This window comes from Mus musculus, chromosome X (genome assembly GCF_000001635.26).
Source record: "Mus musculus strain C57BL/6J chromosome X, GRCm38.p6 C57BL/6J".
In the NCBI taxonomy this organism is placed as follows: domain Eukaryota; kingdom Metazoa; phylum Chordata; class Mammalia; order Rodentia; family Muridae; genus Mus; species Mus musculus.
The window spans coordinates 84,409,911-84,429,625 of NC_000086.7; the positions used below are offsets into that span (position 1 = coordinate 84,409,911).

Genomic DNA, 19,715 nt, shown 5'->3' on the forward strand with positions numbered 1-19,715 from the left:
CACAGCTTAGCAGCTGACAACTATCTATACCTCCATTTTCCAGGTCATTCTTTACTTCTGACTTCTGCAGCTAGTTGCACACATTACACATATGTACACTCAGGCATAAAATAAAATAAGAAGGAAATAAAAAAGGAACCTTAAAATGTATGGTTCAAACTCAACCTTCCAAGTATAAATAAAATTTTAGTAGCAAGTGTTCACTTGCTCATCCATTGTTTCTTTCTTCATTGATGATGTGTTGGTGTAAAAAAGAAAACATCTCACACTTAAGTATCTATGGATGTGGCTTTATAATATATATATATATATATATATATATATATATATCAAATACATATATGAAAAAGAAATATAGGATATGCATATATGTTAAATGATATAAAAATAGGTAAAAAATTGTCTTGGGCTGCAAAGATGTCTTAGTATTTAAGAACAATTGACATTGTTGCAGGAGATTCAGGTTTAGTTCCAGATACCCATTTGGCACTCACAGATATCTGTAACTCCATTTATTGGAGGGCTGAGGCCCTCTTCTGCCTTCTCTAGGAACCAGGCACATACAGACAGGTAAACACTCATATTCATGAAGAATATGAGAAAATAAATAAATCTTTTAAAACATTTGTAGAATCCTTCACTCAAAAAATAATTAAAAATTGTTTAACTATGGCTATAAACCTAATAGAAGTAAGAAAAAAATGCTGAATTCTAATGTTTGATTGCTAAAAATTGGTACTTCTTAAGCCACCTGTTACTACAATTCTAGGAGATCTGAAGCCCTTTTTTACCTCCACAGTCACACACATACACACAGACACAGACACACAGACACACAGACACACAGACACACACACAGTGGGGGTGAGAAATCTTTAGAGTATGAATCTCAAATCTCTCATGAATGGATTCCTATGTTTATTCTTTCATTGTTCTTGAACTTTCTAACTATGTAACTTAGTAGATTGTGTCTTCTTAGCTACATAGCAGCTAGGACTTTAAAAACCAATACTGCATTATACTTTGTATATTTGAACAGATTATTCTGAAAATCTATAAATCTCTAAATCAGAAAGAAAATCCTCCCTTTGGTGGGCTGCCCTTGATTAGTCCAAAATGAAAAGAGGGAATCTGTCATTCTTTGTCAATCAGTTGGCACATACTTGACAGCATGCAATTAGAGTGAAAGACAGCTGTGTTGCCATGGTCCAGGAAACCTAATTGTAAATAAATAAAAGAACAGTCATGCAGCATGAGTGGAAAGAAAAAGAAACTCAACTATACAATGTTGTGTTTTTCCATCCATCAACTTTCATTTGTCAAAGTCTGCCTGACAATATAGGCCAGGAAAGTCAAGCTCTTACACAATATTGATGCCATTTCATTTTTTCCTTATACTCTTTTTAGCAAATAGTTTGTATGTAGAATGATAGATAGTCTAGTCAATATCTATGACCAGGACATATATATTATAAAGGCATACTTTGCTGGTTTTGTCTAGAAAGTCATACAATTGGTAAGTTAATTTAGCTTATTATAATAATGCAATTGTCAACTCTTACTAATGTAACAATCCCCAAATTTTAGTGGCATGTTCTAAAGCCTCTTTATTCATTTTAGCCTACTTGTTGGCAGATCAGCTAGAGATTTGTTCTATATTTTCTAAGAATCAGTTTAAGATATTTTTATTTTTTAATCTATTGCTTCATTTTATTTTATTTATTTTTATTAGATATTTTCTTTATTTACATTTCAAATGTTATCCCCTTCCCTGGTTTCCCTCCCTCCTGGAAACACCCAACTCATCCTCCCTCCCCCTGTTTCTATGAGGGTGATCCTCCACCCACCCACCCACCCACTCCCACCTCCCCGCCCTTGATTTCCCTACACTGGGGCATCTATTGAGCCTTCATAGAACCAAGGACCTCTCCTTCCATTGACTCATGACAAGGCTATTCTCTGCTATATATGCAGCTTGAGCCATTTGTACTCCTTTGTTGATGGCTTAGTCCCTGTGAGCTTTGTGGTGTCTAGTTGGTTGATACTGTTGTTCTTTCTGTGGAGTTGCAATCCCCTTCATCTCCTTCAGTCCTTTCTTTAACTCCTACATTAGGGACCCTGTTCTCAGTCCAATGGTTGGCTGCTAATATTCACCTCTTAGTTTGTAAGGCTTTGGCAGGGCCTCTCAGGAGACAGCCATATCAGGCTCCTTTCAGCATGTACTACTTGGCATCCACAATAGTGACTGGATTTGGTAATTGTATATGGGATGAATCCCCAGGTGGGACAGTCTCTGCGTGGCCTTTCCTTTAAATCTCTGCTCCACCCTTTATCTCCATATTTGCTCCTGTGAGTAAGATTCCTTTATAATCATATAAACAGAGAATGCTACAAATGTCTTCCCATGCAGGGACTAAAGCTTAAAGAATCTTTTGAATGGTATTCTATGTAAATATTTTTCATAAAATATATTTGAATCACAGATTCCTCTTTCCTAATTCTGACCAGATCCTTCCGCCTAATACAACTCCCTTGCACTCCTCTTTTTCTTTAGTAAATAACTCCACAAACCAAAAAGGAACAAATAAGAAAAAAAAAAAACACAACACACACATCAACATAAAACTCATTAAAAAAAAAACTAATTGGAAACCATCTCGATGCCCTGGGGTAGATGGTCAATAGAAATCTTATTCAATAGTGTTTTTGTTGATTTCTTGTCTCATGATGCTTTGTTTAGGATTTTTTTTTTTATTCCTGATATTTGGTTGTATAAGCTTCACCCTCTTAGAGGCAAAGGTAAGGGGGGTTGCAGAGGGAAGACAACATTTGAAATGTAAATAAATAAAATATCCAATTAATTAAAAATAATCTGTATGGCGAAAGGCAAAAGCAAAAGTCACCAACACAGTTTGAACTGTCTTTCAAATCTAGCTCATAATAAAATGTACAAATTTCAGTTCACAGCACATTGATCAAGATAGGATACTAATATTCAGTGAGGTCAGCCATATTAAAAGAATAAATGAATAATGAGCCAAGCCTAAAATAACATTTACATTTATGAGATTTTTTCAATGATTATACAGCAATTCACTATATGAACTCACATAGTCTGGAACTCACAATTCTCTTGTCTCAAAATCCTGAATATGGAATGTTTGGTGCCTACACCACATCTTCTCTTCCCCTTTATTTTTGCATGATTTCCTCCATTTTCCTTTTATGGCATCAGGTTACTGATTATGTAACACATTCTACCTTAGAATTCACTCTGTTATATATTTACTTGCAAAACTGATACATGAACTGGGTCTCAGGAAAGCCATGTCTCAGGCTTTTTGCCCTGACCCTTTGTCCATGAAATACAGAACTAATCAGTTACAGTTTTGTGCTCCATTGCACACTGCACTTTGCTGCTGTTATTTTTTCTTTTTTTTTCTTTTTCCTTTTTTGCTTATATTGCCTTAGAAATTTGAAATATATAATTATATATGTTTGCTTGTGTTTCTAGTTCCTAGGCCAACACTGTAACATTGTAAACATTTAATAAACATGAACAAGGAAACGCTTTAAAAAGGTGACAGGCTGTTTAAATTTTCTGTACGTGTGCATGAGTTTTATAGTCATTATGTATGTATTCAAATATTAAAAGGGTGGCCATAAGTAAAAAGTAATGGCTTAAGTACACTGAAAAAAAAAAAAACAGAAAAGTTAGCAAGGCAATATCTCTCACTGTTGTACTACAATCAGAAGCACCAAACTTTCTATTTTAGTGTGTGCATATACTGTACTAACTTAATGTTTGACTAAGATATGCTTTTAAAAGTGGAGATATATACCATGTTTTAAATGAAAAAAAAATCTCAGCTTGTACTAATGTACGTTGCTCCTCAGAAGAAATAAATATAAAGCAAAACACAAAATAAAGTTCAATAAATATATTCATATACAAATAAATTTCCATTAAGTTTTATCAGACTTCCTAGTGCCACTCCATAGGTTTTCTTTGCCCAGTTTTAGAATCTGTAACCTTTGCTTCACTGCCAGATCAGCAACTGCACAATTGTAGTGAGGTCATTTGCTAAAATCTATGTAAACTGAATGTAAAAATAGACCTTGCTAGAGTCTATTTTCTTGGGAGCATTAATTAAGGGTTATTCCCTATTACCTGATTAATGCAAATTAATGTATTAAAATTATACCTGGAATTATAGCAAATTTCAAATACTTTGATGAAAGTAAAATACTTGGACCACAATCTTTTAAACTCCTGTTGCATAATTTTGCATTACAAAGGACATCAGGAATTAAAGGGAAGAAAACATTGATGTAAATGTGCTATCATTACAAATGAGGTTTTTGTTGGTATTGAAATTCTGTAAAGACTGTCTGAGTGCTCTTTGAAGTTGAACACTTTCTACTGACAAAATCTAGCCACAATAATTAGTCATTTCCGGTTTAGCTGTGGCCTTCAGGCCCTTCTTTTAAATCACAATTTTAAAAATGTTACGTCATTTCAGAAAACAAAACAAAACAAAACAAAACAGATTTACTCATACCCACTTCTGACAGAATCAAAGGTTGAGAAATCACAGTCTCACAAAGAAGAACCCTTGAAGCATGTTTTTCACTCTTTATTATTTTATTTACATTTCAAATTTTGTCCCTCTTCCTGGTCACCCCTCTGTAAGCACTGCACCCGATTCCCCCTCCACTTCACCTCTAAGAGGGTGCTCCCCCACCCACCCAACTACTCCCACCTCACCCCTAGCATCCCTCTTCTTTGGGGCATCAAGCACACCCCTTTCTACTGAGGCTAGACAAGTCCTCTGCTACATATGAAGCAGGGACCACAGACCAGCCCATGTATGCTCTTTGGTTAGTGGCTTAGTCCCTGGGAGCTGGGGGGGGGGTGTCTGGTTGGTTGATATTGTTGTTCTTCCTATGAGGTTGCAATCTCCTTCAGCTCCTTTACTCCTTCCCCTAACACTTCTATTGGGGTCCCCGAGCTCAGTCCAATGGTTAGCTGCATCTGTTTCAATGAGGTGCTTGTACAGACTCTCAGAGAACAGCCATCCCAAGTTCAGCAATCTTGGCATCAGCAATAGCATTAGGGCTTGGTGTCTGCACATGATTTGGATTCCAAGTTGGGGGCAATCTCTGGATGGCCTTTCCTTCAGTCTCTGCTCCACTTTTTGACCTTGCATTTCCTTTAGACAGGAACACTTCTGGGTCAACAATTTTGAGATGGGTGGATGGCCTCATCCCTCAACTGGGGAGGTCTCTTAAAGTCCCACATTCCCACTGCTGGGCATTTTGACTAATGTCATTCATATTGGATACTGGGGGCCTCTCATATCCCTGGTGTCTTTCTAGTGGTCCCTCTCCCTGTCCCCCACCCCACACAGCTGCATAATTCTATTCATCTCCTGGTCCTCTGGGCTGCTCTCCTGTCTTGCCCATACCTGATCCTGCACCCCCATTTTCCCTCCCCCTACCCTCTCACACCCAGGTCCCTCCCTCCCTCTGCCTCCTGTGATTATTTTGTTCCCCCTTCTAAGAGGAATTGAAATAGCCACACTTGGGCCTTTCTTCTTGTTAAACTTCCTAAGTTCTATGAGTTGTGCCATAGGTATTCTGAACTTTTTGGCTAATATCCATTTATTAGTAGTACCTACCATGTGTGTTCTTTTGTGTCTGGGTTACCTCACTCAGGATGATTATTTTCTAGTTCCATCCATTTGCATGCATAACTTGGTGATGTTCTCGTTTTCAATAGATGAGTAGTATTTCATTGTGTAAATGTACACATTTTCTGTATCCATCCTTCAGTTGAGGTTCATCTGGGTTGTCACCAGCTTCTCATAAATAAGGCAGCTATGAACATAATGAAGCATATGTCCTTGTGATATAGTATAGCATCTTTTGGGTATATGCCCGGGAGTGGTATAACTAGGTCTTCAGGTAAAACTATTTCCAATTTTCCGAGGAACTACCTAACTTATTTCCAAAATGGTTGTACCAGTTTGCAATTCCACTAGCAATGGAGGGGTGTTTCTCTTTCTCCACATCTAGGCAGTATCTGTTGTAGCCTGAGTTTTTGACCTTTGCTATTCTGATTGGTGTAAGGTAGAATCTCAGGGTCATTTTGATTTGCATTTCCTTGAAGACTAAGGATATTGAGCACTTCTTTCAGTGCTTCTGCCCTTGGAGAATTTTGAAAGCTATGTAGGATTATTTTCCCTGGTCATGAAAAGATGACACAGAAGTTGAGACTGTGGCTGGATATTCTTCTATAGGACCCATGTTTGAATCCCAGCACTCTAAAGGGATGGAAGAGATGACCATCACACCAGAGCTCCGGCGCTCTGGGTAGGCAGACACAGGAAATTGCCGAGGGACCCCACGGAATTGCAGTGGGACAGGCAGAGGTCCATATTAGGTCACTGGACCCTGCTCCAGGAAATGGGGAAGGTGCAGTCTCAGCTCAGACTCTCGGGAACCACAGACATCTGGATACCATGAAAGAGTTGGCTCTGGGCTCTCTGGGCCTTACTGAGGCCAGAGATGACAGGTTCTCAGTCTTGGAAATCCCAGATGCCACTGAATGTCATGGAAGAGCTGAGAACAAAGTGAGGGCCAGGGGACAGCTCAGTCAGCCCAGTGAGAGATATAGATATAAATATAAATATAGAGATATATGCAGAGAGACAGTTAGACAGACAGGCAAACAGAAAGACAGAGACAGAATATCTCTCTCTACAGGGGAACGCCAGGGCCAAAAAATGGGAATGGTTGGGTAGGGGAGTGGGGGGGGAGGGGGGGACTTTTGGGATAGCATTGGAAATGTAATTGAAGAAAATACGTAATAAAAAAAAGAAAAAAAATTCATTGTTATTTTTGTGACGTCTGGTGGCTTTATATAACTTGCACATTGTTTAACAACTTTCAGTACTAAAGTTCTCCCAGTTTCTAATACCTTAAATCTCTAATATTCCCAAAGTTGTACCTCACTATTGTCTCTCATCACTGAAGCCTATATTTCCTTGGAAAAATGATTGTTGTAACCCTTCAGGTGGTTTTAGATCCCAATGAATTGAACTCAGCACACACACACACACAAAAAAAAAATGCACCTGGACATTGTTACCATTATTAGCTTCTTAAGGAACCTTGAAACTCTCCCATCCCCAATTGTCCACTTGTCATGAAACAGAGAATGGAGAATCTTAACAAAGCCACAGATGAAAAGATGTGTAAATTAAAGTATAGCCAGATGGAAATGACTTCCTGAAGATTCATAATGCCTCACATGGCAATACAAATCTTCGATGCCTGCTCTCTACACTATGTAACCCTAATTCACCAACATCTTTCATCTAAAGAAAATAAAAACATATTTATTCAAAAAAAAAGAATCTCTCTCTCTAGCATTAGCTGTCCTCAAACTTACTAAATAGACAATATAGATCAACCTTCCGCTGCCCCCTGAATTCTGGGAGTGCTGCGATGAAAAGCTTGCCTTACCACTTACTGTGAAAGGTTTTACCATGTTAATTTATTCTTCTCTTCTTTAATACCAATAATTCCTGCAATGTTGCTTCTAGGACACAGAAACAATTCTATCTCTTCAAACAATGAAGGATATAGATTTGTTTAAAATATGTGTGGATATAGGCCTACATGTACATCTTTGTGCACCGTGTGGCTAAATTGGCCAAAAGAGTGCATAGGATGGCCTATGATTGGAGTTGCAGATGAGTTTTGCTTCCAGGTTAAGTTCCAGAGTGTTGGACTGTGAAAGGCTGTCTGTGTTCTGGTTGAGCGAGGATTACTCCGGAGACCCAGTAGAAAATTCTGCAAGGGACAGCACAGTGAGCTACGCCCCCAAACACGAACGCCTGACAATATGAGCCCTCAACTCCATCATTCTGTAGTCATCAGTCATATAGGCTGTCCAGACCGCACCCCCACAGTTACCTGGCAATAGCCAGGCATGCTCCTCCCCACAGTTACCCTGCAACAGGAAGGTAGCCCAGACCACTATAAAAGGGGCTTTTTGGCCCCTCCTCTCTCTCTCTCACGTGCAAACACACACACACACACACACACACACACACACACACACACAGGTGTAGTTGTAACCATGAATCATACCCCTAAAGCAAACTGATATTCCCTTTCTTTTATTTTTTTTATTTTTTTAATTCTTTTTTCATTAGGAATTTTCTTAATTTACATTTCAAATGCTACCTATCCCAAAAGTCCCCTATACCCTCCCCCTGCCCTGGTCCCAACCCACCCACTCCTGCTTCCTGGACCTGGCATTCCCCTGTACTGGGGCATATAATCTTCAAAAGTCCAAGGGCCTTTCCTCCCAATGATGGGACTAGGCCATCTTCTGCTACATATGCAGCTAGAGACACAAGCTCTGGGGGTTACTGGTTAGTTCATATTGTTGTTCCTCCTATAGGGTTGCAGACCCCTTCAGCTCCTTCAGTACTTTCTCTAACTCCTCCATTAGGGGCCCTGTGTTCCATCCAATAGATGACTGTGAGCATCCACTTCTGTATTTGCCAGGCACTGGCATAGATTCACAAGAGACAGCTATATCATGGTCCTGTCAACAAAATTTTGCTGGCATATGCAATAGTGTCTAGGTTTGGTGGCTGTTTATGGGATAGATCCCTGGGTGGGGCAATCTCTGGATGGTCCTTCCTTCAGTTTCAGCTCCAAACTTTGTCTCTGTAACTCCTTCCATGGATATTTTGTTCTCCATTCTAAGGAGGAACCAAGTATGCAAACTTTGGTCTTCCTTCTTCTTGAGTTTCATGTGTTTTGTAAATTGTATCTTGGTTATTCTAAGTTTCTGGGCAATATCCACTTATCAGTGAGTGCATATCATGTGAGTTCTTTTGGAATTGGGTTACCTCACTCAGGACCTTACAATCACCTTGGGCAGGAACAGGATATTCCCTTTCTTAACTGCCACAAACTGTACCTAGCTCTTAAGTTAAAGATCAGGGTTTTGATCCCCTCCCCGATTGATGCTAGAATATTGATGACTTGATCATTTTCAGGTCTCGTACATGAATCTATAGCTATGGTGAATTAGGAAGACAGAAGTCCAGTTATGTCATTCTTTCACAGTCTCCAGTTCTCACAAATTTTCCTTGCCTCCTTTCTGTTTTCCTGGAGCTTTAGATGTAGATTGTGAGAAAAATACCCCATTTAAGACTGATAATTCTATAAACATTATTCTCTGCCTTTTGCCCAGTTGTGTGTATATGTGTGAACCACTATCTATGCACCAAAAACGTCTCTCTGATGAGGACTAAGCTGCTATACTAACCTCTTGGTACAGAGTTATTTATTTTTGAACAAAGCTTGATACCAGGTTCATGTAGCAAAATAATAGCAGTAAGTTCATTCCTAAAACATATGAGCTCCTTAGCCTATGTTCTTGCTCAGATTTTCACTGATAAGAGTGAATTTGCTCCTGGGGAGCAGGTCTTAGATCCAATAGAACAGCATTTGGTTATCCTCCAACAGTCATGGAAAAGTTAACAGGATCACAGGTAACAATGACTTTTCTCCCCATACATCCTGCAAGCATGTTCTGATACTACAAAATCTAGGAAGAAGGGAGTTTTTCAGAACATGCTGACCTCAAATTCAGTGTTCTGACTCTGCCCCAGAAGTGCTGGGTATAAGGGTAAGTGTCACTGCTCCCAGCTTCTGTACAGGGCCTTAACTACAAGTTCTAGTGGGCAACCAATAGAAATGGCAGTGTCCTTTAGTGTTTGTGGCTGGAATCTCTGGGACCTTTACTGATTGACAAATTGAGTTGACATATCCCCCATCTGGCTCTGAACTTTCTATTTCTAATTCTTTGGCTTCTGGGAGAAATATTAACAGTGAAAGCATTATGCATAATACTTTGCCACCAAGAACATAGATCACAAACTATGTCCAATATTATCACTTACATTTTTATATCAATCAGAAAGATCTACAGAATATCTTAAAAACAGAACCATATGATTAATAGTTCTGAAGTCTTGTACAAAGTAAACCCATAGTTTCCATCTACTAGAAATACAAATTTTATTGTGCCCTATGCAAATAGGAAGTAATTTAAATCTCAAGTAAAAATTAAATCAGTCAACTTTTCAGATGAATGAATGAGTCTATTATAGTCCCAAGGTCCAGCTATAAGCACAGAGTCATTTTTAACAGTAACAGAAGCTAGATAAATCCAATATATATGAGTTGAAATCAAAGCAGGATGAAGAACATAACACGTGTTCAGAAGCACTCAATTGCAGATGCACAGGTCAAAGTAGCTAGCATCACTAGGAAAAAAAAAAGGCTCTCAGGTGACATAGGTGTTTCATAGACTAACTTCTTCATTGATGCATAGCTCCTTAGTTTGGACCCAAGAGGGCAGACTTGATTTCTGATAATATATGTGATTCTCCTTTTGTCCTGTACCTAGAGGTTTGCTATTTTCTGGTGACTTACACTTTCTCCTCGCCCTATGCCATTGTTCTTGATGACCTTGGGCTTGAGGAGCCAAAGAGGAATCTATAACGTTTCAGTGGGTCCATCAGCAATAACAGAGGCATTTTTCCTCCCCAATTTTCATCTGGAGATGTAAAAATGAAGAAGGCTAATGCATCAACTTGTTTATTTCCTTCTGCAATAAAACTAGGGAGGCTAGAGGATGTCAGTCATGCCTGTGAATAACAAAAAAAAAAAAAAAAAAAAAAGAATTTGTGTGGGTTTTTTACCAGTTTTTACCAGATGTTGTAGTTCTTGTAGTAATGGAAATCTAACAGGATGTGAAGACAAAATAAAAGTACTCTCTATTGCTGGAAATAACTTTACAACATAAATAGAATCTAAAATGGTATTTAATGGTTCATGAGTTAGCAGTGATAAAGGAACCGAAACAGACAGTTCCACCTGTTGTGCTGAGGAAAATGAAGTATTAATAGATTGATGAGTATAGGGCCAAGAATCTCTCCTATACCCCTAGATGAGCCATCAATAAAATAAGTATCTGCCTGTGTAATGGGATAAGGGTGGACAATTTTTTGTAATCACAAATTCAGTTCATACGAAAAAATCCAATAGCTTGCCAGCTGAATAATGATTTCCTATTCTTCCATAGTAATCTGTAAATGAAGTTTGAAAATCCATAGAGTTCTGTAATGCTCTTAAAAACTGATTGTTAGTTAATGATAATATAATACAGCAAGGATCAAAATCCATATAATTTTTGACATCTGGCGCTCCCCCAATTTACAAATTGAGCAAGGAGAGTAAATAGGCAGTTAGTATTTTCTGTCCCATGTGGTGTAGATAAATCCATTTCAAAGATTTATCCTATTGTGCTATAATACCTCTAGGAGACAATTTAATTGGGAAAATAAGTAAGTTTAAAGGAAGTGAAGGATCCACATGATACCCAGTTGCCTCTTTTAGTCTGGATTCAAATAGCTGTAGAACTTTTCTTACCTCTCAAGATAATATGCAAGTACTATTTAACACCATCTTTCATTCTAGAGTTTTAAATAGATTGTTAGCACAGCTCATGAAGCTGGGAAGGATTGCAATATGCATTCATGTTCCATGCTGGGACTTAGCTTGACTAGGTTGTAAAGTTAGCTTTTACGCAGGCACTACTAAGTCCTTGTCAAAGAGTAGAGAGAATTCAAGATGAGAGTGAATGCCAAATTCCTCATGCTACACTTCAGGAATGGAGGATATATATGTAAAGGAGACTCAAATAATGTAGCTAACATATTTTTTACCTGGGTTATTGGTGGCACACTTTTTACTTTTGATTTTGCCTGGCCTGAGAAAATAGTTATTGGCCTCATTTTACAAATTTTAAGGGTTGGTCATTCAGTTTCTATTCATTTAAATAATTATATAACTCTTACTGATAATTAATATATTCATCTTTCTTAAGCATTTTGATAACAGTACAAATTAATGTCCAAGGTACTTAACATTCAAGAGGGATCTTTTGCCCTTGTTTATGTGCCTTTTCAAACAATATTCTTTTAGACTCTGCCCCCATATGTTTTCATCTAAATTTTCATCTTCTGAAAACTAGGGATTATAATCACAGACAACCTGCAAGCAATTTCATAGCTGTGATTTTGACTCTTGTGTGCCTCCTTTCTTTTTTTTAAATTGTGCACAAGCTCAAAATAAGGCAAATCCTTCCATAGTTTATGCCCCATTATTCTCAACTCCTGTGAGGGACACCTCTCTTATTGCATAGCTTACTTCAGGTCTCTGATTTATGAGAGAAACCACTTGTTTACTTTTCTAGTGGTGGTAGGACATTGGAGAATGAAGTCAATAAATGAGGCAGACTGAGGTCTCATACAATAGACAACCTTAGAACAACTGATAATCTACAGCCAGATGATTAAGAAAGGTCACTTGTGTAAAGTTCTCATGAGTTCAAGCTGCATATAATAACATGAACAAGCTGCTCATGGCGAAAACATGTTTTTCCATAGAGGCATATTAACAAATAACAATAGCAGTTGTAAAGATTAATTAAAGTACACTCACTCCTATTCACTATACTTGGGCGGGGCACAAAAGCACATTTCAAGAACAATTCTGTTTCTGTAGAAACTGAGATCCCAAGATGTTTGTCTTATTTACTTTGAGTTCTCTCACAAGCACTCAGAAATCTCACATGACTCGACTCTTGGACCATGTTCCAACATATTCCAATTCTTCTGTTCTCCCCTTGCTCTTCCAACAAGTATCCTTTCCACTTTGTCTTTATGGATGTGTGTGTGTGTGTGTGTGTGTGTGTGTGTGTGTGTTTTATGTGTGTATGTGTGTGTGTGAGTGTGCACTGTGGCCCGCTAAGTTTGACTAGTGCCTCCTGGATGTGAACAGGAGTGGAACTAGCGACTGGAGCATGGACTCCTTACCTGTAGCAATGAAGACTATGATTCACCCTCACCTAGAAACCATGAATGTCTAACAGCTCCCTGGAGAGGATCAGGACTCCAGTTCCCCTCTCCCATCCATGATAGAATGTAACAGACCCACTGTTAAACAGATTATATTCAAGTAATATTTAATTAAAAGTAATATTTCATTCATTAAATTAAATATTATTGGTATGGACAATACAAGAAATTTGGTGTCCAGTGCAAAACTCTATAAATATTATGAGATTATTTTTTAAATGTATCAAATACCAACTTTTATTTTATATGTATCTTGGGGTATATACATTGCCATGGAATTTGAGGTTGATCTTGTTATTCTTTGCTTAATGAGGAAAGAAAAGAGAAATGAGAGTGTCTGAAAGAAAAGATGAATCTCTTTGCTTTCTAGCTAAAGTAGTCCAGGTTTGGGTATATTAGAAGTTGCTAGTTTTGTGGTAATTATAGTCCTCTATCTACTCCATACTCTATTAAAATGACAAACCCACATTAAAAACTACCTTTCCTTGGCCAAGTGTAACAACTGCAACATGATTCTGGTTTAAGATAATTACTCTCAAATGTAAAATGTCCATGTAATTTAGACTAGGATGCTGTTGATGCAAAAACCACAGATCTCTTTTCAAAGGGAATGAGACATCTTTATTATGTAGTCAAATTTGAGTGACCATGGGCCAGGAAACACAGAGATGCATAGGTTTTCTCAGGTTCCATGTTCCCACATGGAAGCTGTTTCAAAAAGTATTATAGTAGCAGAACAAAGAAAGTCATAAATCAAGGCAGTATTAAAATACATTGATAGGTACATCTGGTAAGCAGGTTATAACAAAATAAGGTAGGCTCTCCTCTATAGGCCTCAGATGCTATCTTGATGGGTTTAGCTTTGGAGTTGTTGGAAGCTAGTGGTCTGCTAAGTTAAAAGATTCTAAAAAGTTTTTATCTATTAGTCACAGGATGTTAGTTCTGACACAGAGGTGAGCAAGGGACGGATATTTAAGTGGCTAAAAGTAGCACACCATGAGATAATTAGGCTCTTAACCTGCTGCCTTGCACCCTCTTCACATCACTGCAGTTCTAATCAGTTAATCAGTCTTTGCAGACACAGCTTCTTTCCAGAAATGCTCTTTCACAGTACATAGACTTATATTGGTAATGTATGGCACACACAAGTAAAACATGGACAGATGAAAAATCCACTCTTCTACTTTTAAACTAGTTTGACCTTGCTAACCATATGCTCTTTCTTTATTTCTTTGGGGAAATATATTTTTACTCTCTCTCTCTCTCTCTTTTTTTTTTTTACAAAGTATGGTCATTCACTATACCAAAATATTTTTCAGTTGAGCTACTTAAGGGAGAATGGGTAGTTGTCAGAGTCCTATAAGGAAACCAGGTTCTGTAAATAGATGTGTCTTGTTCTGATCTGAAATGGGAACTATTCTACTTTTATGAAAGAATTATTGTCATGCCAGGCACAATATCTTTCTGGCAGTGGTCCCTAAGAGCACTGATCACTCTTCTATGGAATTAATGTAGGCAGTTTCTTATTTTATTAATATACAGCATAGACTCTTAATGATAGGAACACTTTTGACCAAAGCACCGACCTCGCACTTGTACCTATTTTAATAACGAGGCAAGGAGTCATTCTCAAGAGCAGGTGCTGAGCACTCATATACTTAAAGACATCCTGCTGTGCATGATCAGATTATAGTAACTTAAGTTCACAGGTTCCCACCCTTGTGGACTGAGGGCAAACAGGTGGGAACAGAGTGAATAGAGGAAACTAAATCTGGACAACACGTACACACTCCAGTGCCCAGAGGTACCAGGATAGGAAAATAGAGACAAGAATGTGGGTTAATCAAAAACAGCTCTGAGAAAGGATGTTCAGGCCCTGACTGATGCATGCCATTGATTAATCGATACTTCATCCCACTGTTTATCAAGTGTATCATCCAAAAAGTCTTCTGTAATATTTAACTTTGCTTCCTTCGGTTTCAATTTATCCACGTTGCTTTTGTTCTTTCTTCAAGAGCTAGACAGCAGTCAGTAACAAAACATTTTATATTCATATACCTAAAGGGGTGTTTGCTTTCCTGTCATGCTTTAGTCTTCCCTGGGTGATGAAAAAGCAAACAATAAAAAATCTAATCACTCCTCAAAAGGCCTGTTTAATATGACTGCTTAATAAATAATAAGTGTTGGTACTATGCTGTAAGTGTTTATTCTTTGGAAAGACACTTAATTTCAATAGTTATTTGTAAAGAATTATTTGCTTTGCCTTACATATACACTCACAGCTAGAGAGAGTAAGCAAGTGTGTGTGTGTGTGTGTGTGTGTGTGTGTGTGTGTGTAATGTGAGAGAGACACAGAGAGAAAATTTAGATCTTTAACTCAAAAGAGAAACCTATAAAAAAAGGAATCTGTAAGATACAGCAAACATTAAGATTATTAGTGTTTCTGATATTAAAGCTGTTGTTTATATGTATTAATTATTCTGATAAATTGTACCTTTCATCATTGCAAGTTGCTTTTTTTTAAAAAAATGTATAATGTCTCCATTTATCTACAATATTATCATGATACAATTCAAGGGATTTTGGATTGTTTTAATGTTAGTGTATTTCAGTGGAACCTGTATTTATTTTCTCTGCATCAAAAGCTACAATTTTGTGCCCGTGTGTACCATGCAGAAATTGATCTGCAGTACACATGGAGTCTCTAAGGGTATATTTCAATTGAGTAATTTTATTGCTAACTGTGACGTTAATCTGCACTGTATGCATTCTTTCCCCCAGGAGATTGAAGTAACAGTTCACGGTAAACAAGCGGATGTGGAAAGGCTTTTGTCGAAAGGGCAGCATTTGTATAAGGAAAAACCAAGCACTCAGCCAGTGAAGGTAATGAAGCAACCTCTAGCAATATCTATTACCTCATAATAGGCTACACTTCCTCTGCTGGACACTTGCCATTGCCATTGTCTGTTTATAATCTTTGAAATAACTTGTAAGGAAATGCTGGCCATACTATAGTTACAGAGCTAAAGATAGCCAGCCATCTGATCAACATATCCTATTTATATATAGGGATCTTAAGTCTATTAACAATTCATTGCATTAAAGGACTCATTTCTGTCTTGGTGTGGTACCATCCATACAAAAAGTAGTACCACCTTCAAGGTAGATTAATTTCTTTGGGGCTTGATTACTTTGCTTGCTAACCCTGATACTCTTCATATTGTTGAGCTTAATTCAAATCAAGCCATTGCAGCATGTTGTCTTCAACAGCTGTAAAGAATCACAATATAGTCTATGACCTTTTCTTGTTCTGTTGCTTCTTCTTATGAAAGAGAAAGCCCTGTATTCGGGCTTCAGTACTTTATCAGGTCGGAAATTTTTAGTGAAATATCATATAATTGCATCATTCTTCAGTAACAATCTGGCCTGGGTGAAAGTTTTCTACTTCCTTCATTTTGGTGTGTATATTTTGAAATTCAGGACACATTTATTTATAAGATGTTACCTGAGGAGAGAAAGAGAATGTCAGGTCAATTACAAACTAACAAACTCTCACTCAATGGTTTCCATTTGCAATTGACAAGCCAGTGATAAATGATAAATACATGGTAGGTAGAGGTTACCTTTTTCTCCATAAATGGCCAAAATTTTAACGGCTTCCACTGCATTTGGGAGGAGAGGCCCTTGGTCTTATGAAGATTGTATGGCCCAGTACAGGGGAATGGCCAGGGCCAAGAATGGGTGGGTTGGGGAGCAGGGCAGGGGGAGGGTATAGGGGACTTTTGGAGAGGAAACTAGGAAAGGGGATAGCTAGACCTAAAAAGGGAAGTAGACACAATAAAGAAAACTCAAAGTGAGGCAACACTGGGGATAGCATTTGAAATGTAAATAACAGAAGTGGATGCTCACAGTCAACTATTGGATGGATCACAGGGACCCCAATGGAGGAGCTAGAGAAAGTATCCAAGGAGCTAAAGAGATCTGCAACCCTGTAGGTGCAACATTATGAACTAACCAGTACCCTGAGAGGCCCATTGGGACAGGCAAACTTTATATGCCCCAGTACAGGGGAACGCCAGGGCCAAAAATGGGAATGGGTGGGTAGGGGAGTGGGGGGGTGGTGGGAGACTTTTGGGATAGCATTAGAAATGTAATTGAGGAAAATAAGTAATAAAAAAAAATAAAGAAAGAAAAAAGAAAATATCTAATAAATAAAAATTAACATTTAAAAGCCAAAATTTTGTCTAAATAAATAAATAAATATAAAACAAAACAAAACGAAAAAGGTTTCTGAGAGCATGTGATGGTGGCTATTTATTGATCAGTTTTGGTTTCTTAGCTAATGTTGCTAGCTGAGATTTAAGGAGCCTTATTCTCATGTTCAAAGTCATTCTAAAACAGTACAGGTTAATAGCCTCATTATACAAAACCAGTTTGTCTTTGCAAAGAGCATTACCAGTACTTAGACTCTGCAAAGTTATTGCTTAGTTTCCATGTACTTGGGCCAAGGTTTAGTTCTACAAAATTGTTTGTCTTCCCCACAGTTTACATGGGAGTTTTCATCATGTAAATTTAAAGTTGGATTTTCAACATAATGGCAAAACACCAGATGCAAAAGGCACAACTTTCTCTAGAAATATTAAGAGACCCTCATTCAAAATTAAAGTTATCTCTAAACCTGAAGTACAGAAAAATAATTTACATACAACTTGAGGTTTCATTTGATACTTTTAAAAGTAAAATAATTGTTTTGGTGTTTTGACTGCAGACATGGAGCCAGTACTGACAGCAGCAAATTTCAGTGTTGCTGTGGCTAAAAGTATAAAGATTAGTTACCAGAGAGATAAAGTACCAAGGGTGAACCAGAAAATGAACAAATGGACTAACAGCTAAATGCATTCTATTTATTCTTGATGCACCCTCAAACTTAATGCCATATGGGTATGACAAAGAGCTGAAGCTTAACATCCTTTCTTATAGTTCACAAAAGTGCATTTAATTTTGCTTTACTTCCTGCTTTTGCATAAAACATAGAAAATTCCTTCCTTCACAATGTAGGCAGCTTTGCTTTTCTCATGTATAAATTAATCAATCCAGTAATGTTTAACTTAATCTTATTTCCGCTTATACACTCAACCCCAAGGCTGCTTTGACACACGAACTGAACTCCACCCAACTCTGCTGTTTCCTCAGTGAAATAAATGGAAGATTAAAACACACACAAAAGAACAAAGCCATATAACTTGTCTTTCCCCCCTCTTATCTTAAAGCTGTCTTGTAAGTCAATGACATTTTTCCTTCCACTCTTGGTGCTTCCCTATTTCCTGTATATATATATATATATATAGTTCATTTGAAAGAGGTAGAATATCAGTAAAAACATGTCTACAAGTTCCCTGATCTCTATCATGTTAATAACAGTGAGGTGTTAGATTGATTTGGCCTTATCAGACATAGAGAAATGGCTAACTTAAAACATGATGCTTTGCTTTGTTCTGCCATACCAGGGATGGAACACTCAGGGTACTGTACATGATAGGCAAGTTTTCTACCTATGAGTTGTACCTCATTATGTGGACCATCACCTGGAAAATAACTGAAAGTGAGCTGCAGTTTTAGAATACCCTAAAGTACTAAAATCTCATGATATGTACTCACTGATAAGTGGATATTACCCCAGAAACTTAGAATACCCAAGATACAATTTGCAAAACACATGAAACTCAAGAAGAAGGAAGACCAAAGTGTGGCTACTTCATTCCTTCCTAGACGGGGAACAAAACACCCATGGAAGGAGTTACAGAGACAAAGTTTGGAGCTGAGATGAAAGGATGGACCATCCAGAGACTTCCCCACCTGGGGATCCATCCCATAAACAGCCACCAAACACAAACACTACTGCATATGTCAGCAAGATTTTGCTGACAGGACCCTGATATAGCTGTATCTTGTGAGCCTATGCCAGGGCCTGGCAAATACAGAAGTGGATGCTCACAGTCATCTATTGGATGGATCACAGAGCCCCCAATAGAGGAGCTAGAGAAAGAACCCAAGGAGCTGAAGGGGTCTGCAACCCTATAGGAGGAACAACAATATGAACTAACCAGTAACCCCCAGAGCTTGTGTCTCTAGCTGCATATGTACGAGAAGATGGCCTAGAAGGCCATCATTGGGAGGAGAGGCCCTTGGTCCTTTGAAAATTATATGCCCCAGTACAGGGGAATGCCAGGGCCAGGAAGCAGGAGTCGGTGGGTTGGGAGCAGGCCAGGGGGAGGGTATAGGGGACTTTCAGGATAGCATTCAAAATGTAAATGAAGAAAATATCTAATAAAATTGTTGTTATAAGGAAAAAAATACAGCTTAATATAGTTATCAACTACAAAGAAGCTAGGGAAAGAAACCATCCCTTGTGATCAACTATAATTGAAAATGACTAATGATACTAATATTTAATAGTTATATGTGAGGAAAGGATGTCCCCATTTCCTGTTCACTTGCCCTCTTGACCATTTGTCCACAGCAATTATTCTGTGTGAAAGGTTGTGATGTAATCCTTTGGCCAATTATTTAAAACTTGCCATACCTTACTTTTAGTTCTTTTCATTCAGGTGTACATTGAAGAGTAAGCTAAGTACAAGTTTTACTTCAGCAGTAGCTTTGGACATTCTTTCCTCAGATATAACTACTAAGTGATAGTGT

The 19,715-nt window shown here is 37.9% G+C and overlaps 1 protein-coding gene across 9 annotated transcripts in view; it reads left to right on the forward strand.

Moving 5' to 3' along the window:
• Nucleotides 1-19,715, forward strand: part of Dmd (dystrophin, muscular dystrophy) — a 2,390,387-nt gene that overhangs the window by 1,595,247 nt on the left and 775,425 nt on the right. For all 9 annotated transcript variants that reach the window (XM_006527768.3, XM_017318377.1, XM_017318376.1 and 6 more), the window contains one exon: nt 15,798-15,899. In XM_006527768.3, the coding sequence (XP_006527831.1) occupies nt 15,798-15,899 (102 nt within the window). The remainder of the gene's footprint in view (nt 1-15,797; nt 15,900-19,715) is intronic.